The 20,144-nt window shown below is 43.7% G+C and overlaps 1 protein-coding gene across 1 annotated transcript in view; it reads right to left on the bottom strand.

The window, feature by feature from the left end:
* kcnq1.2 (potassium voltage-gated channel, KQT-like subfamily, member 1.2) overlaps nt 1-20,144 on the bottom strand; it is a 279,715-nt gene that overhangs the window by 100,357 nt on the left and 159,214 nt on the right. The window contains exon 15 of the mRNA XM_033634460.2: nt 382-457. Within this exon, the coding sequence (XP_033490351.1) occupies nt 382-457 (76 nt within the window). The remainder of the gene's footprint in view (nt 1-381; nt 458-20,144) is intronic.

Below are 20,144 nucleotides of genomic sequence, written 5' to 3'. Positions count from 1 at the left end.
GTGTGTGAGTGTGTTTTTGCAAGTGCGGTACAGTAAGTGAATTCCTACTGTAGCCCCAGAGACAGGTTAGGAGACTTCCCTTGACACTACGCCTGAACTGAAGTGAGCACAAAAAAGACATGCAGGTGCAAGTTTCAGGCATTTACACACAAAAACACACGTACACACACATGTACACATGCACAGCGGCACTGCAGCTGATATATGCCCTTGGGGCTCCCCCTGCTCATCCTGTATAACCGCACAAACACCACACACGCACGCTTCTCTCTCAATTCTCTCTCAATCTGTCTCTCTCTTTATCTCTGTATCTCCACCTCTTTTGCTCCCCTCAACGCAGTACAATTTCTCTCTCCTGCTCTAGATTTCTTTTTCTCTTACCTGAAATTTCCTCCTGGCCACAAAGTACTGCATTCTGCGGAGGACTTTTACAGCTGATCTCTGGGCATGGGACAACCTGTGACAGAAAACGAGACCGATTTAGTACCGAAGAAAAGCACGGCTGGTTAAGTCTATAGATGTTTTCTTGCTGTTAAATGTGAAGTGGCTTGTTTTGGACAAGCTGAGTTGTAAAAGACAAAAAAAAAGACAAGAAAGGCTGCAAGCCCAGTTTAATTGGCTCTTGTTGCATTCAAGAATCAATGGACAACACACGCAGGCCTGAACAGGAGAGCACACACACACTATTACACATGGACAAGTTTGCATTCATGTACAACAAAAATGCACATTTAACCTCTAACTCTATGTGTCGACACAGAGTAACCACCACCCTCTAACAGCAAATCGCCTTATCGGTCACAACTGTGAATCTGCAACATGGTGCAAAGTGAAACAGAAGGAAACCAGACTCAGTTTGCATTAAGAGTCCCAAAACACACGTCCCTCGGCTCAAAGCACATCTGTGTCAACACAAAAGAAAACCCACTGGTATGGAGCTAAACACTGAAACAGAAACCGCTGGATGCAAACAACACACACACACAAAGTCATACTTGCATACCATAGTGTCTGCATGGCATGCACTTGTGTTTGTTTTTTCAAGGAGGCACTCTGTGTGCCGCGCGCTGGTGCTCGTGTGATTTATTTGTCAGAAAAACGCTGAAACATGTCCTTGGATAAGTGACAGCGGCATGTTGGGATGATGCGTGCTATGAGTGGAAATAGATAATGAGAAAACATGGACTGAAAATGTGTTGAGTGACTGGATTGGAGTGGTCCCAGTGATTGAAAACACACAGATAGTGCGTGCAGGCGCAGATGGACTCACAGAGACCCCAGCAGTAAAGAGCTGTCGAATCTTCATGCAGATTTGAGGAAGGTATGCTGTATTATATTTTCAAGGGCAGATATTATGTATTAATGACACTCTAGTATTTATCGTAAACTAAAAATACTAGCAAGTATTTATCACATACCAATATATGATTTTTAGAAATTCTGCATGTCAGATGACCCCACCTGTTTACCCCGCCCCAAAGTTGAGACATTCAGTGTGTAAAATGAGCATAAAAACCCTCTTTACGCCTTCATTTCTCTTAATACTGATTCTGTTCATTCACACAAGTGAAGTAGCATTTTAATAGGACTAACCATCAGTAACTATTTTACACATTCATAAGTTTTTTTTCTGCAGTTGATAAACCCACAACGTCATTAATTGTGGGTTATTAAATCAGTTAAGTCTGCTCCCCAAGCGGACTCTCTGGAAGTCTTCAAATCCACTGGAGGCCCCTTGTGGGCTGGATGAAGTGTGGATTCGGACAGCCCTCAGCACTCCCGAACTTCCCAGGAACACACCCGCAAGGTGCATGCGGACAATTGAATTTGGCCTTTGAGTGGAGGTGGCTGAGCCAGTGGCTAGCAGCTGACACTGCTTACTCCATAAGCAGCGCTAAACAATGGAAACTGTGCCAACGAAGCTAATGGTGTTACCCGGGGGGAACCAAAGGGTGGGCACTATGCTTCCTTGATGACATCATTCCAATATTGACGGTAAGCACCATATGAGCGCAGTACAAAGCAGCGGCGATGAGGTAGCCAGTGGGATACTCACATGCACTAACATGCACAAGCGGCCAGACTAGCTTACACGGCAAACCACAGAGAAGCTCGGATCACAAACAGAGGGATTGTGACTTCATTCTCTGCTCAGGATGCCATTACTCCACTATATCTTTAGACAGCAAACAATGGTTTGCAGCTATATTAATACTCTGATTGTCCCATACAGAACCTTTAATGCACAGATAAATCATGAATGCTGATTTCTTTTTTTAAATGAATGATTTTGAACAACTCAGTACTTTGCTCTGAAGTGAGAATCTGGCAAGACATTACATGAACCTGCATAGTTTCCACCAAACCCAATCTGAGTGTGAACCAGCAGTTTTAGGCCTGAACCTGATTACAAACCCAAAATTCCCACTGTAAAAAATATACATATATAATTAGAAAAATATATTTTTTTTAAATATTAAAACTATTATTACAAGCTAGAGTCAACCAAAGTCTTTTCAGTACTGTAACAAACATGAAACATAGGACAAAACATATGCTTTCTTCTGCTGAATGTTCAGCAAAGCCCAAAAACTGTCATATGCCATTTGTATTAAAAACCTCTCTAACTCCACCAGGACGCTGATGTCCTTGCTCTCCCCCTCCTCTGTTAAACGGTATTTCACAGGCGCACTACATCATCAAACCATGTGATGTTTGGTATTGCCGGATTCAAAAATAACATCATTTTTCTTTTATTTATTATGGATTTCACACCAGAGCAGCCTAAACACACAAAGTCCAAAATCGCAATGAGTGGTGACAAGTCATGTCATGCTGTTTTTTGACGGGAAAAGTTAAAGGATTATTCGCGATCTTATGTGGAGCTGTTAGCGGGCACGTAGCTCTTTTATAAAAGGTAAGAGTCTCACTCCTACCACTATTTTTGGCTGAGATATACCGTCTAGAAAGCGGGATCATAACTTTTGCGTGTTTCTGTGTCATAAACAACATCAGCTATCATAATCACACCTGATTTCAATAAGGTACAATGTTTGAAGCTGGCTGAGTGTTGTTTGATCACTGATAGTACTGTTTTGAAGCCGCGTGACCGACTTGTCATCTGGAGCTCCGCCTGGATCTTTTCATGGAAAAAACACTGTAGAATGGTCATACTTTGAGCAGTCTTCTTCAAATTTGAAACAAATGTTCATTGATAGTGTGCCTACAGCCCCATAGTGTCATTTACCTGCTCAGATGAAGCCACAGACAGTTATTCATCCTGAAAAACATTTTTTATTTTATTTTAGGCAAAATCTTCAATTTTTTTTCTGACTTCAGAGGCCCATTACTCTGTCTCTGTATCACCTAGAGTGTTTCTGACACAATTTTCTTTCCGGCAAGACCTCATGCATGCATGTAGTCAGAGCGGTTCAGAAGCCACAGTCATTTTAATTTGGGTGTCATTTTAGGTGTTTTTGCTACAAAATGGGGGTGGAGTGCAAGAGGTTAAATAGAGATTAACATCAAATGAAATCAAATAAATGAGATGAGGAAGTCAGGATAGGTTGACAGCAACACAGTCTTTGCATTATTCATGACATTACACAGGCAATAAGATTTGCATTTAACAGAACAAAAAAACAAAACACCAGGAAATGACGTGTTTCACGCCCAGGGGAATTTTGTGAAATTACAGCCTGAAGCTAGTGAATGTCACGCTGAGCCCTTTAAACTTTAAAACTTTATGTGGAACAAAAAACCCTGAATCGTTGAAAATTGGTATTAAATGGCCAAAAAAGTCATGTACAGCCTTATAAAGCTCAAATAGTATAAATAGTTATTTCAGAGCATTCATTTAGATCAATATAGTAAAACATCTCCTGTCTGCTGGTGAGCAGAACTTGCTCCCGTCTTGCTCCCGTCTTCTATTTCATGGACATTATGTCTCAGAGACAGGTGACCTTTCAGCCATCTGTTGGTATCAGAGACATCAAAGTTAAGCTGGTAAGCTGTGGGACGGTGTGTGTGTGTGTGTGTCTGTATGTGTAGGGGCAGTGTATCTGCTGAGAGGGGTAGATTAACAGCAAATTGACGCCACCAGACTTGCTGGAGAGATCCATTGGATGATGGTAGGAATGAAAAAGGGAATGGAAAACAATATAAAGCAATGGCTAGGACAGCATTGCCACTTTAAACACTTGCCTGTAGCATGTGTACTCATGTTTGTGTGTGTGTGTGTTCAGTGCATTTCGCAGTTACTTTGCAGCTAGAGATACAAACGGACACAAACAGAAAATGAATGACTCCATTCTTACGTTAAAGTCAACTTTTTTGTATGTAGTGGGTGACAAACATTTCCCTCAAACATGGTCCAAGTCAAAGGAGACACACCCGTATGCACACACAACCCTTGACACACAAAAAACACACACACACACCACCCTCCCCCTCCCCAAACAAGGGTCTTTGTGGAGTCAACAAGTCGCTCTGAGGTCTTAATTAGGCAGAGGGACAACAAAGGGACTTAACAGACAATGCGTTGACATGGGACCATAAAACATGAACATCAAAGGCTGTCGGGCTGCTGTCTCTTTTCCTGCCCTCCACGCACGGCCTGTCCAACCTATAGGAGGAAATGCACACTAACAATGACAAACATAAAGAGCATGAGGCCCCCACCTCGTCGATCAGGAGAAGGATGTGTTTTTTTGTCACCTCTTTACTGTGTGACTTGAAGGTTTGACCGTAATTGGGGGAAAAAACACATCTAGGAAACAAAAAACATGTGCGGGTTTGATCGTTGGACAACTGTACTACGCTCCTTCCTCGCCCTCTTCCCGTTTCCTGCATTTGACACAAATGCGCGCACATGTTCACTGGGTAATTGTGATATGTGACTTAAGAATAACACGGTGGAGTTTATGTCCAACACCGAACCCCCTCCCTCCACTCCATTAAACATTTGGCACACAGAAACTAAAGGAATGCACAGTAATTCCTACATCCCTCTGCTGATGCTGCCCTTCAAACACTTGCCGGCTGTGACTTTGCCTCCTACTCATCTCCTCGGGCCTCCCCCTCATCCTTTTCTCTTAGTTGTGTTTATTTTTCATCTGTGCAGAAGATATGACACACACTGTATCCTGGGGACTCCTCTTGAGTCAGCAAAGCTCAGATCTCGCCCACGGTGACTTCAGTATATTTTCCATTGTGCTGCGCTCTATGATTCACTCTCTATTGGGCAGGATGGTTGTGTTGTCTTTTCTTTTAGGGATTAAACCCAAACTCCTGGCTCTTCTCAACAGACTTGCTATTCTTAATTAGGCTGACTGAAGAAGTTGTGTACAAGCTGTAGTTGCCGCAGTCGTGCTCTGGCCTCGTCCCTCTCTTGAAAAGCTGTGACAGATTTAGCCCCGCAGTTTCCCCTGGACCCTTCTCTCTTAATAAGTTTTCTCTTTTTTCACTTTCTGATGGTCTCCGAGTTGTCAATGGCAACTCTCCCTCATCCCCCACACCACCCCCACCCCCCTCGGCTCTTTATTTGGCAGGGGACCGTCAAATATCCTGTGCTTCCATGGTGCGCTGCAATAACCTTGGAGTCAGTCAGCAGAGAGCAGCCTTAGACATCAATGTGCTACTAACGGTCAAGGCCCAGCAAGACTGCTGGCCTGTGTGTGTGCGCGTGTGTGTGTGTGAGATAAGCTTTATGACTGGTGCTTTGGTTCATCAAAGAGATGTGCTCCTCTGTTCTCCTCAAAAACAGACAACCCTTTATCATATCTTGGGCAGGATAAGACGACTGCATTCTTTGAGGAATGTTTGATCTGAAAGTGATGGCATGCCAGGGAGTGTCGTGGTAAGAATTATAAGTGTGACACTAAATTGTTACAGCCAAGTTTCTCCATTCAGTGAGGGTTTTAAATGAATGGGCTTCTAACGCAAGAGATTCTCCCATGTGAATTTTCTTCGAAGGGTTCGTCTCGTGGGAAATTAAACCAGCTCTGAGAGTGGTTTGCATGTGAGAAGTTAAACCCAACGTTGTCTTTCTCAGGCCACCTCTGCACCCAGCCAGCTAAATCTGAAGATGCTTATTACTCTTGAAAATGCAGTGTTGTCACATTGGCATTCTCAGGGTGTTCTTGTGGAGATGTTTGTTTACAGTGCAACACTAAAATAAAGGGTAAACAGCTAAATGTCCTCTTCTTGTGCCTCCATTCCCACACAGCTGAACTCACAATTCATTTGTCCTCATTTACATACACTTGACACTGCTTATTGTGATCACGTCTGTCAGGCTTAATTTGATAACTGTATGTGAACCAATTTTTTCTTTGTCTTTATGTCTCATACAGATTAACATTGAACTGTTGTTGCTGTTTCAAAATAGAGTAAAGCTGTGACACACATGTGCAGCTTCAACTTCAACTACTACTTCAACTTCTGTCTCTGTGACCAGCAGCCATATTCTTTGAGGAAATTGTTGGTGAAGATTCTCATTCATCCAGGTCATGGTAATCCTTAGTGCTATATGGTAGGCAACTGGACTTGCTTGAGTTTCTTGAAGACGTTTCACCTCTCATTCAAGAGGCTCCTTCAGTTCTGAAGAACGGCATATAGAGAACTGAGAGGTGATGAGAGGTGAAACGTCCTCAGGAAACTCAAGCAGGCCAAATTGCCTATGATGTAGCACTTAGGAGAAGTTTTTTTATTTAGAGAAAATTACTTTCTTTTTGGCGGCATGGTGGTGTGGTGGTTAGCACTGTCGCCAGAGGGTTCCCAGGTGCGGGAGCCCTTCTGTGCGGAGTCTGCATATTCTTCCAGTGTCAGCGTGGGTTTTCTCCAGGTACTCCAGCTTCCTTCCACAGTCCAAAGACATGCAGGTTAATTGGTGACTCTAAGGCCCCGTTTATACGACGATTCGATTTCAACTGAAAACGGTAAACTTTAGTTGCGTTTTGGCCGATCATTTACATGACAGCAGCGTTTTGGGTGCCTGAAAATGACGATTCGAAAACGGGTTCCAGAGTGCAACTTTTTGGAAACGGCAGCATCTCTGTTGTCATGTAAACTTGCAATATGCAGTTCCTCCGAAAACGGAGACTTTTCGCACATGCGCATTACACTTCCAGTCACTAGGCAAGCCGACCGTCACAACAACAATGCCGAGCTCTGTTTGTGCTGCTCACCCTGTTGATTTGAAGTGAAGTGTAGATCTGTTACTGTAGCAACTCCACTTTGTCGTCCATCCAGACAAAGTTATCTGTGCATGCTTTCACCATTGTGTCTTCTTTGTTTTGGTTTGTAATCACCGCGTTGTAGAGGAAGGCGCTTCGGCGCAGGCGCATGGCGTCATGCCGTGGTGTTGCTTTGCAAATTCACACTGCCACCCATTGGCCTGGCGTGCATACTACAGAGTTTCCAGTAGATTTTGCAGCTCCGTGTGAACGGGGATCGTTTCAATAACATCGTCATATAAACGCATACGTTTTTTAAAACGCAAAGGACAGACTTTTCTGTTTTTAGAGAAACCCTTGTCATCTAAACAGGGCCTAAATTGTCCGTAGGTGCGAATGTGAGTGTGAATGGAAGAATAGAAGAAAATGGATGGATGGACTTTCGTTTTCCCATCATTATTTCAATGTGCACACAGCAGAGGCAGCAGGTAGCCAGCTCTCAGGTTTTGATTTTTTTCCATATGTTGTCATACATGAAAAGACTCAAAATGAACACTGTGGGCAGACTACTTGATTACATTGAGCTAAGAATTTAAACAGTGTTTTCATAGGAATGATTCTGTCTCAGACTTTATGCATATAAACAGTCGATCATTGTAACAGTAATCACAATACATGGTTTACATTGTAATTATGGCCTCATTTATTCCTGGCATTAACATTAACAGAGTGACCAAAAATGGGGTTGGTACAGAACGGTTCCATTGATACCATGCAGAGACGATGCATCTCAGCTGTCCACTTGTGTTCAGCTCACCGAAATGCATGTTAATACCAGGTGTGAACAGGCTCTGTGATGCTGATGACAGACAATTCAATAGAATAGTTATTTAATCTGGACTCACTCCCTTGCTCTTTGCTTTCCTCTGTCATTCTGCCTCTCACTGTGATTTCTCAGACTCTCTTTATTTCTCAAACTTGACACAAGACTCCACCGCACTCCATGCAGCGGGATACAGATAGTTAAATATGGCTTCTGATACAACAGTACCCCTCCTCTCTGTGTGTCTGCTCCAGTTGCTTTCATGCCACCCCCTCCAGATCAATGGACACTGATCAAGACATGCTGGAGACAATAGCAGCACCCAAACCACATCAAAGCCCAGGGCCCATTAAGAGCTGATGACAAAGAGAGAACAGAGCGAGCAAGCAACGTTTGATGTGTGTGGCCACAGAGGGAGAGAAATCAAGGGACAGGCCGGAAAAACTGTAGATTCGGCATCACCCTAAACTCCTGCATTTCTATCACAAACACACTGGGACACTACTGTATACTGTGAAAGACACAAAGACGCAGACAAATGCAGAGCTTCGATCTCTCTGACACATTCCTGTCCTCACAGTGTAGCCCACAATATCTTTTGTTCCCGACTTAAACACAATGTTAGCAGGAATTTTGTGGTGATATATAGGCCTACTTGGGATTTCCACCACTAGATAGTACGTCCCTTGTGCAAAGTATTCCTATGTGGTCTGATGTGTCACCACATACCTCCGAAGGTACATGTGAATGAAAACCTCCCGTCTTTAAGCTGGCGAAAGAATCCCACCAATGAAAATAACCCCTCTCGAGAGATGGTCGACATCCCGGTGACCTCGGAAAAAAAGTCCCACCCATGTTTAATGTTAATGACGCCAAGTCTCACAACCTGTCATTATTTGAGGGGAACAGAGACAGACACCGCTCTTTCCCACCACACTGAGAGAAGATTGGAGAGGAGCGCACTTCTAACAAGTAGACTAATGACTGGTGAACTCTTTTTGACACGACTCTAACTGCCAAATTAACTAAAGATTTGGGCGAGGAGGTTTCCAGTTAGACAGACGGAAAGGCCGTGGGAAAAACACTTTGTACTGGGGTGTGAAGACCACAGGGAACAAAGATTTTAATCTATAAAACAAAGACAAAACATCTAATTGTTTGTATTTTAAGGACAGTTTCCATGGTTTCTTACATAAAATATAGACCCTTTTTTCTGTATATGGCTATATACTTAAGATATTCATTTGATACACCCATGAATTCCTGCAGTTCCTATCATTTACAGACTGTGAGCAGTTACAAAAAGAAAGAGTTTGGGACAACGACTACCTCATAAATGTGACCAGTGTAATTCAGGTTCTGGGGGTTAATGATCCAGGCCTAAGGTGTAGCCTTAAGAGGAGGATGTGGCTGTAAGTGTTCTTCAAAGTGAGCCTAATTAGAGAGTTGGAAGATTTGGGGTTAATGTCCCCCCTCTTTGGTGCCAGTTGTTCGTCTAGCCTAAATGTTTAGGCTAAGGTGTGTCAGTAATTTGGGAATGCATATTGTAGCAGGGTCAGAGCACATTTTCCTCATACTGAATATCTGGTTTTTAAGCAGGTTTTGTATAATAAATAACGTCACAAAGTACTTTGTGGCCGTCTGCTCGCATAAAACACAGGACTATTAATAATGTTACACTGACAGACAGACAAGAGGAGAGAGAGCAGCACATATCAACCTGTCCTACAAATGTCAGTAATTCTCTGTTTAACCTTTGTTGTTTTAAGGTGTGGACATCAAAGAACAGGCGGCAACCAAAGCCAACTGTTGCGTTGTCTACGTCACCTCACATCGCCTCACATCGCCTCACGTTGCCCTGTGTCAGTTGCATTTGAACACACTACAAAGACTACATCCGATGGCCAAGTGGTACGTACGTTCAGGTCCATGTCGTTGGTCCGATAGCCCATTGGTCCGACATCCCATTAGTCCGACGGTCCGCGGTGCTGAACGGCTTCCAGCGGGCGTATTTCTACCTTGATGTTGCGCCGCGACCGGCTCTGGGTCAGCTGGGAAAGGCTTGAGGCGAAGCAGGCTCACAGCTTATGTGTTTGTCACTTTCTTTTTCATTTTAACCCACACCATGATCTTTTCCTGACCCTAACCAAGTGGTTTTTGTGCCTAAACCTAACCAGACCTTAACCACAGGGCATCGTGATGATTTCGGAACGGACTTCGGAACAATGGGTTTAATATGGTCGGAACAATGGGATGTCAGACCAATGGGCAGCTCCCGTACGTTCTGCGTCTGCGTGAGAGAGAGCAGAGTGAGAGAGTGGTACATCCTGTCAGCCGATGGGTTTCCTTTCTGTGCAGCCCAGCATCGCAGCACCTCCACGGACTATTACATCCAGTCGGTCCCGGTGTTTTCTCCGCAGGCTCCACTTCACTCAGCTGCCGGATAAACTCACTGCTTCTTCCCACTTTAACCTGAATAACAAACCAGGGCTCGGTGCTCTGGTTGGATCCAAACGGAGAGCCGGGGCTAGCTCAGAGACTAGCGGAGGCTAACTGGCTGTGCTTCCCTCCAGTCATGCTGGGGCTAATGCTCCGCTAGCCGCTCCCAGCTAGCTCCGGTTTGTTATTCAGGTTAAAGTGGGAAGAAGCAGCAGGTCTGTCGGGCAGCTGAGTCAAGTGGAGCCCGTGGAGGAAGCACCGGTTAGCCCCGGTTTCACTACAGGCAGATTCACTCGCCACAGGGGCGAGGAAATAAAACCTGAACAGCCAATCAGAGTGATCTCTCTCACCGACAAGCTCCGCCGGCGATTCAACATGCTCAATCGGCCGAAAAGCCGCCGACGCCAAAATGCTGACGGTGCGGGACACACCGCAAAAACTAGGCCGACAGATGCTCACCGATGGCCTGACTTTGGTCGACGGCCAACCGTCAGCTTGGTGTGTCAGGGCCTTTAAAGTTTGTTTTACCAGTCAGTCATGTAATAACTTCTGAATTTAATTTATAATGTTATTCATTATGCCAGTACGGCGATCCAGCTTGCTAACATTAGCTAGCATTATTAGCCCTACTCTGTACAGTAACTGTTAAGCTCAAGAGAAAATCAGCTGCCGATTTATTTTTATCTCTTTGGGACTGACGACTCTACATCAAATTGATTATAACATGACTAAGAAACTGGTAAAACAAACTTCATCATGACATTAAAAGTTAAACATGTACAAAAGGTTGTAATCGAGTTGCTCTCTCTCCCCTTGTCTGTCTCTGTGTTTGCCCTCCCCTGTGTCTGTCCGCTCCTTTGGCGCAATGCATGATGGGGCATAGTGCTTGGTGAGTGACCATCGGTTGTACACTACTTTTCACGATGCATTTTGGGATACTTTGAGTCCACTATATAGGATATAATAATTACCACTATACATTCAGACCAGGGGCGATTGCTCTGAGACAACAAGGGAGGTTGAACCTCCCCTAAAATTTCATAGAAGAAATGGTCAAATACGCACTACTGAATTTCATTAAAATAAGAATTTACATTGCGTTAAATGTGCGCTAGGATGCGTTTAACATCATGAGTATGACGTTCGAACGTCAGCTGTTTCTCACCAGTTTTCAAACATGACCTCCCTGTCATACATTCTCGTGTCAGCACGGTGGACGCGGAGCCTCCAAGCATTCTTATGAGACAGCGCTAAGGAGGTTTTTTTCATGAAGTGAAGTTTGACATTTTCCTGTTGCTCTTTATTTTGCCAACACATCCTACTTTTTCCAGCTGTGTCCCACGGATCAACTACAGTCAAGAGGACCAATGTTTGAACAAGGAATACTGTATAACAGGAGTAAGATATAACTGCAAACTGCTACTGGGAGCATTTTTATTTATGACCCTGGTGTGCATGAGAGTATCCCTGCTTGCATACACGTTTGTATATCTGTATAAACGCTGGCTAACCATGAAGTAGGGAGAAGTAAGCCTTGCAAGAGGCCACACACACAAATTCACATGCACCAGCATTAAGTAGAAATGGTAGCGAGCAGCCAGGCACATATATAGACATACATACCAATGCATGGATATCCAACACTTACAATTCCTCCCTGTTTAGACCAACATTCTTGAGGTCTAGTGTTTGTATGTGTGTGGGTATGCGCGTGCACGTTATGAGGACAGGAGTGCGATTGGGTTTCTCCAGTGGGGGGAACGAGGGGGTGAGGTGGTGAAGGAGGATTTATAATTCATGGCCTAATAGGATTTGTTGCTGTTTAGCAGGATTAGGCATGTTAGAGAAAGAATCTATTTATTGCTGCCAGTCGGGGGGTCCCCTCGCCTGGGTGGGGTGGGGAGGTTTTAGGGGGTGGGCAGTGGTGAGGTGAGGTGAGGTCGGAGGGGGGCTGCACATTGGATGCTTGATTTTTTTTTTCCCCAATCATTTTCCGGGATAACCCCTGGCACTGAGCCACCGGAGCACCCAATCCCACTCCCTCCTCTCAGCTCTTAGCCCTGCTACAGCATCCATCTTTGGATGCAATTGGCTGTTTCTCTTTCATAGCGCTCTGATAATCCAAGCACATGAGCCCAGTGGTTGGTCAAGCCAACAGACATGGCTGTTCATGTGTTTTTTTGTGTGTGCGTCCAGGGACAATTAGCACCACCATAACCTTGGGGGAGCAAGGGCCTGCTGGAGGTGGTGGTCACAGACCTGCCCACGTTCAGCCTGGCTTAACCCTGGCTATGGACCCAGCAGGAGGACAGAGAAGAAGAAGAGAAGAGAGAGCGAAGAAGGAGAGGGAGAAAGGAAGAGATGGAGGGTGACCTGTGGGCCTGCTTAGCTTAGGGGCTTCCCTTTCATAAGCCAATGGGTTTAGATTATAAAACCGAACTTCTTTTCAAAAGAGCATTATTCTTTCATTCATGTGTGGTTGGGGCTACAGTGGGGGGCTGTCTGACATTAAAGACCGCTGTTTAATTAGGCCTTTCTACAGTGGTCAGCCTTTTTGTTCCTGCTCTCAGCTATGGGAGGCCTGGTTGGCCTCCCTAATGGCCAACGGTGATTGCTGCGTGTCTGTTTGTGTATCAGAGAAACCGAAGACACAGAAGAACGAGGCAGCATTTTTCATCCTCCGTTAAGTTGTGCAGCCTCAATATCCTAAGGAAGCATATATTCCTGTTAAACTATTTGAATGCTTCCAGCTCAGCGTGTTCAGTGGTTTTTAGTAAGTATAGTCATTAATGAAAGAATGATGGATTTACAATGTGAGAGTCCAGAGAAAACGACTGAGTGGTCTCTTCTGTTTCTGTTAGCAGTCACCCTGTAAGATAAACGTGGTCGTACATGAGAGGCAGACAGACACACATACTCGAAATACAGAGATGGAGAGTGTGACAGATATGCATTTAATTTATTCTTTCTTTACTGAACTGTAACTGTTTTCATTCTCAAAAGACATAAAATGAGAGTCTTGACGTTGACAGTGCAATCCTTCAGAAGCCTGGTAGAGGCCATGGATCTACCATAAACACCAGGCTCACAGTTTAAAGTTTGAAAACGGATATAAAAACAACTGTTTCAATATGACCCCTTTATACCTTGCAAATGTGTCTCGTATCCAGACTGAATATAGATATGATTCACCTGATTACATTTATATTAAAGGTATAGTAAGATTTAAAGGGATATATTGGCGGAAATAAGCCACCATAGTTCTCCTATGAGCTTAGTGAGCAAGTGAAATTTCAGTTGGTTGCAATCTGCAACTTCACCGCTAGATGTCACTAAATCCTACACACTAGATCTTTAATATGCATCTCTAGTGTCCACACTGAGCTCAGACTGGATCACTCTGTCCATCTCTAAAACTTAACAGTTGTAGCTGTTCTCCATCATTTGCTTGTGTACTTTCTTTGGACCAAACTGAATGTAGACTGCTCTTGTCTTGACTCCATCCATCCATTAGCTTAGCTTGCTAATGGATTAATGGCTGCTACCTCACTGGTTTCACTGGTGGACTGAAAATGCAACTGCATTTACACTTGTGTTCAATGTGGTCAAAATATGTACCTCCGGAAGTGGTTTGGCAGATCAGATCACAATCCATCCTCAGTGTGTTTTAGGGGCATTTACCCCTATGCTTTCATGTGGTCAGGCACTATCCAACTGCAATCTCATAATCCTAAATGCATTTTAATACAAGGTGTAAAGGAAGTCAATGAGATCACCACTTTTTTGAGTCCCTTTGTCAAGAGAGAAGGGATCTCAAATGTGGCATATGACTAAGAGTTCTGGCCAAACACAACGCTGCAAGCTTGTTTTAAAATTAGTGGGAACGGGTTGGCTAATGAACAACCGCATCAGTCTCTGTTTATCTCTGCTTTAGTTTGGTTTTCATTTATTTGCACAAAGAAAAAGATAAGCTATAAAAACAAACAAAATAATTAAGTTAAGCAGTAAATCTATTCCTCCATAACCCCAACTTATTTCTCTCATGCTGAAACTTGCTCAAAGTTGAGTTTTTTTCTGTCTCTTATCAAACTGCTCAGTCGATAATGAAAAACTAAAACTGGGAGAAAGGGAAGCTGAGCAATAGAAATAATGACATGGAGGGAGAGATGAAGTGGTGGAAGGAGTGGTAGTTGTAACAGCAGTCAGTCGTAGTGGAGAGGAGGGATTTATGGCAGCAGATGAGGCTGAGAGCGTCTTTGCAGACTTGCTTTAATAGCTTCCGTTCCAGGTCCACCGTACAATTAGCACACTGCCTCTGTCTACAGGTCTGTCCTGTCCCTGCCTGGACGGTAATTACAGCAGCAGTCCAAACACACAAGCAGACACACAGGAAAGCCGAGAATGGGGCCGTATCACTGGCGCTTCCTAACTCTCCACTACTGATTTATTGCTTATATGGTATACATATCAAATTTTTTAGTTTTCTTGTTTTTCCACTAAGCTTTTTCAGAATCATGGTGGGCTCAGCGTATCCAATCATGTAACCAGAACATAGCAGGTTTGAATCTCTATCATCACACTTGCAGACTTGAGACCTACAGTAAGACCGAAAGACCCAACTTTTGTAAAACTTGATTAACTTAAGACATTACTACCAAAAGACTTAGGGTGCCCTGTTTGGTTGGGTCCAGTCAAACTCAAATTCGTTTGCCCCCTCAGTGCGGTTCGTTTGGGCAGGTGTGAACACAGCAATCACACTCAGGTGTGCACCAAAACAACCGGACTGAGACCTTCTTGAGGTGGTCTTAGTCCGGTTACAAACAAACTCTGGTGCGGTTCGTTTGTGGTGAGAACGTGTTCCGACCTGGATGTGAACCAACTGCAGTCACATGACACATTGTTTGGGTTAAACATGAGCATGTTACAGTCCTGGAGGATTATTAATGTGCACCTCCTCCTGTACTGCCTTAATATGCACATTCAGCACATCCAATGCATCAAAACATTGTTTTCTAGTTGGAGCCGCGCCTCGTTTTCAAACTGTATGGTTTGACTAAAATGAACAATGACAGCAATATAGTCCACGATGAGCAGCGCTAAAATCAACCTGCGTAGTTGTCCCTCCATTGTGACATTAGAAAGTGTCACATTTATCTTGCAGGTATACTCTTCTTCACCGTTTGGTTAATTTCCTGGATTTTTCCCGCATGGAAATTCTGACCAATCAAGAGCGGCTTTCTCACACAAGACATTTTATCTGGTCCTCTTGTAAATGCTGCCGTGAGAACATGAACCAACTCTTGGAAAGTTTTTAAGGTTTAGAAAAAAAACATCATGGCATGGCTCTAACATTCATACGGGAAGCAAACACCGACTTCCCGGGTGAGAGTCTGGGGTTTGTTGGACCCATCCAGCACCCCTCCCACCCACATGTGGACTTTGCTGCTACTTATATTATGCCTTTACCGGCAATGGTTCAACCTGACACCATCCAGCGACATATCTTACCATGTCATGTAGGCCACACATGAGCTGACGCCGCCCGTCCATGTATCATAACTGCCGTTGACTGAGTTTGTTACCAACCAATGCCACCCGGTGGTGCATCATACCACCACTGCTAAAGCGGTGGTATATGATGACTTTAAAATGACAACAGGCTGCTCCAAGTTCACCACAGGGATTGTAAAGGTTGTATCATCAAACAGCCAAGGGTCAGTTTTAAGTTTTGTTGTGATAAGCTGAGCACAGGTTATCACGTGATTGGAACAAATGACAGTCCATATCAGTTCTTGTTAATGCTCCTAGAGATCAAATGAACAAAATGAGGATCACTGTAACATTTAAAAGTCTGACTACAGGCTGTGATCCCACCTCTCTGAGTGTGTAAGCAGCCCAGGTCAGGAACCGCTTCTTGCTTGCTGCTATAGAGGGATCAGATGACTGTACACTGAGAGTTCACGGGCCCAGGAGGAGGTGAAAGATGATCAGAGGGCTCCAGGGGTGCAGCAGGGTCTATGATTGGTCAAATTGACCCTACTAATGTTCTCTGGTGAGATGAGATGTGAGAAGGGAGTGCGTCAGGGTGAATTATGGGCCTGTATCACTGCTCTTAAGCGCCTCAAAAAATTACAGGCTTTTGGTTCAACACTTTCTTAGGTGTACCAGGACTGTCCTGCGTGTTATTTAAATGCTGTTGGGCAGCTGTGTCAACAACATTTGAATAGTGGTTGAGGCCCTTGAGCAGTATTGATATCTAAAATGTGATCCTGCAGTAAAACCTGTCCACGTCACTTCAGCATTCTGGGTCATTATGTTTTCTATTAACTGTTTTCAGTGTTGTGAATATGATGTAGTTGTGTAGTAGGCTGTATTATAACTCTTGACATGAGGTTAAAAACACCATATTTTTAAGCTGCATCACTTGAACATGTTTGAATGTTCAAAAAAGTCTGTTTGACTGATATCAGTGCTATTTCTCCAAGTTCCACACCAGTGAGCAGCCAGATCTGCTGATCTTGAGATTGCGCTCCAAAACACATGAAATCTAATTTGAGCAGGAGAACAAACAATAGCCAGAACATTCGGGACAATGTTGAAAACAGGAGCGGCTGCCAAACTTCAAAACAGAACACAGTGAGCTGAGTGTACAATTTATAAGGCCAGAAGATAAAACCAAACTCCAAATCCAAACAAAACGCTGAAGAATATACTTGTTGTTTTGGAATAATAACTAACAGTAATAATATGTCAAACAATACTGCAGATTTAAGAAATTATATAAACGTCACTGGGTCTTAGCTCAGGGCCAAATGTCAACACACAAACATGAGACAGATACAGAGAATCGTGCAAGGACATGCACAATTTTTTGTAACTGATGTAATACTACCGTGATATAACAGCAATGACCTAATAACACAACGCAGCCTGCGAGCCAGGGTAATGAATATGATGAAAAATGACTTCCAACACTACTCCACACTGACAGACAGGGAAAACAGACATGCTGGCTCAGTGCCCAGCGCATTAAATGACAGGCTGAAGTCATGGGCTTTTATTTGTCATAATAGTAAACTAACTTCAGATCAGTTGATAACTGTCAGCATGCTTCACTTAAAATCGGTGTGATACAACGCTGAGCGAGTGTGTCAGCAGTGTTTACATCAGAGAGAATAACAGGGAGACCACAAGGGATGAGAAGCAAAACATAAGAGAGAAAAAAACAAATAAGAAAATGAGAAACGATGATGACGATGAAGAAGAAGAAGTGCGGATTCATCGTGTTTTCAAAGAGCTCGGTTATGAGAGCGGTTATCCGAAATGAGGCGCTGGGAACGGGGTGCAAAGCCATAATTGGATGCTTGTCCCCGGCCAGTTTTTCAGGGCAAATTATCAACGCATGGGTTGGATTGCTGGAACCACATTGTGGAGGTGGGAACAGTGGGAGCTTTGAGGGGCCAGCGTGACGCGCTAATAGAATCATTTAGCACACTGGGATAACGACAGCATGTGATGGATGGAGCAAAGGCCCTGCATCTGCTGCTTCTGCTGCCACATTAGCTCTGCTGAGTCACCGCAGAGACAGGTAGCACTGCTAAAGCTGCAGGCATCAGGATCTGTATCTGTGTGTGCCTGTGTGTTTATTTCTGCATCTGAATGTGGGTGTTTGCATGTGTGTGTGCTGACAGTGAAGTGTGTATATAAGCATGGCAAAGACCCTCTTGGCAAAATGCACAGAGCCTTGTCTATCTCTGAGCGTGTGAGTAAAATGATGACTGGGCATGTTGCTTTTGGAAAAGCCCGCTGCGCTGTGCCATCTCGGCTTAGGACCGCCTTGTGTGCCTTCCCCCACTCCCAAAAACAAACCGTCACTCACAGCTTGCCACTGACCTCCAAATTTCCAAACTCAAACAGGCAAAAGAAATATACTTTGGATAAGAATAAGTTTAGAAATGTAATCATTTCAAGCTTCTCATTTGTTGACACAGAATGCTATACTGGATCGCCACTTCAAAGTTCGAGATTGTAGAGAAAACTGGAATAATTAAAAAGTTGCATGCTGCCATTGTCATTACTGCAGTATAGTAAGCATCTACAGTTTATACTGTGTAAGTGTGTGTACTCATACCTATAGGTTAGCAAAATGAGAGGGGTTATGTCAAGCTGCCAGGGTTCTGAAATGAAAAAGTCCACTGCAAAGACAATATGAGGTGAACGGCAATTGAGGCCTGAATGGTCAAGAAAATCTCCAGTTTGAATGTTGAGTACAAAAGATCACTGTGTTGTGTTGTTACAAGAAAAACAAAAAAGTCAAGTTGAAGGAGACACAAAACACCCAATTACTGAGCTTCACATTCTGTTGCATGCACCACCATGGCAAGCAAGTTTGGAACTGTCCCATGTTCAATTTTTAATGAAGTCAGCTCACAACAAAGTATTTTAAATTTGCCACAGCTCTGTTTGTGTCTTTGGCTGGCATCTTCACCACAACAAAGGCAAGCGAGCCCAGTGGTTCTGCAGCATTTGCAGCCATTTGTCATAGCAAAGTGAAAAAAAATGTTTAATTTCTTAGAAGAAAAGGTTTGTTTTTGTTTTTGGAAATGACAAACATAACTTGTTACATTATCCAGGAGCTTTCTATGCTGCTATTTCTGAGGCACATTGATGTGAAATGTGCACAATGGGGGAAACACTTCCAGAAACTGCAGCTAATACATTCAATATTTCCTTAAGAATAGAAAATCATTCTGTTCAGATCATTTCAAGCCTCCAGAGCGACCAAAAATCTGTTGAGTGTGACTAAATATTTTCGTTGGTTGCACGGTGCACCTGACATCTATTACACTGATGCACGTAATGTGCAACCTAAGTTCACAAGCGTGAGTTCCGCATGGAAACTTTGAATGTACCAGGCGTTGGAGCCAGTTATCATAGTGGCCGATCAGTGGAATTAACATTTCAGAGTCGGTCACATGATGCTATGAGGCCCAAAAAGACTTTCCTACTATTTTACATATTAAAGAGATGTCTGTAAATCAGTGGATACATTTTTTTGAGCCTCACAATACCCATGAAATAACCGATCCATTCAGTCAGATGACATTTAGACAACTAAATCATTTTACCCACATACAAGTTATTGGAGCGCTGAACAAGAAGCAGGCAGCTCGGCCAGGGGAAGTCAGTGCCTTACTTCAAAAAGCTCACTGGCATGCGAGCAAGTGACACTATGGTGGGTGCAAATGCAACAGCTAAGGTGGAAGACCCACTAGTGGGTTCCTTCACAGTTACAACAGCAACGAAGAGAGAGGCGTGTGTGGAAGTTGAGGACAGTGTGCCGATGCTCCACTGTTGTAGGTGATGTGAATGGACACACATCCAGCATGTTAACATTCATTTGATGGCATCACCCAGATGTGCCAATCATCAGGACAAGGAAAAGACACACTAGAGCCTAACTCCTTATCCTCGCTGCTTTCAAGAAACCTTAGACACAAAAACAAAACAGGATTTAAGAAAAAAAACTAGAATTACCTCCCTGTGGTTGTTTGCCTTCGTGCACCAGTCAAGTTTCTCTTACAGTTTACATTCATGTCTGTGAAAACACGGATGCTTCACACACATATTCCCCCCGACAGTACAGAAGATCTATACAATCAGCACAGTTTCAAGGTGGGTCACCAATTCAGTGTATGACCAAATAT

Source organism: Epinephelus lanceolatus, chromosome 5 (genome assembly GCF_041903045.1).
Source record: "Epinephelus lanceolatus isolate andai-2023 chromosome 5, ASM4190304v1, whole genome shotgun sequence".
Lineage (NCBI taxonomy): Eukaryota > Metazoa > Chordata > Actinopteri > Perciformes > Serranidae > Epinephelus > Epinephelus lanceolatus.
Note: the sequence above shows the minus strand (reverse complement) of the source record. Positions and strands in the feature narration are given on the sequence as shown.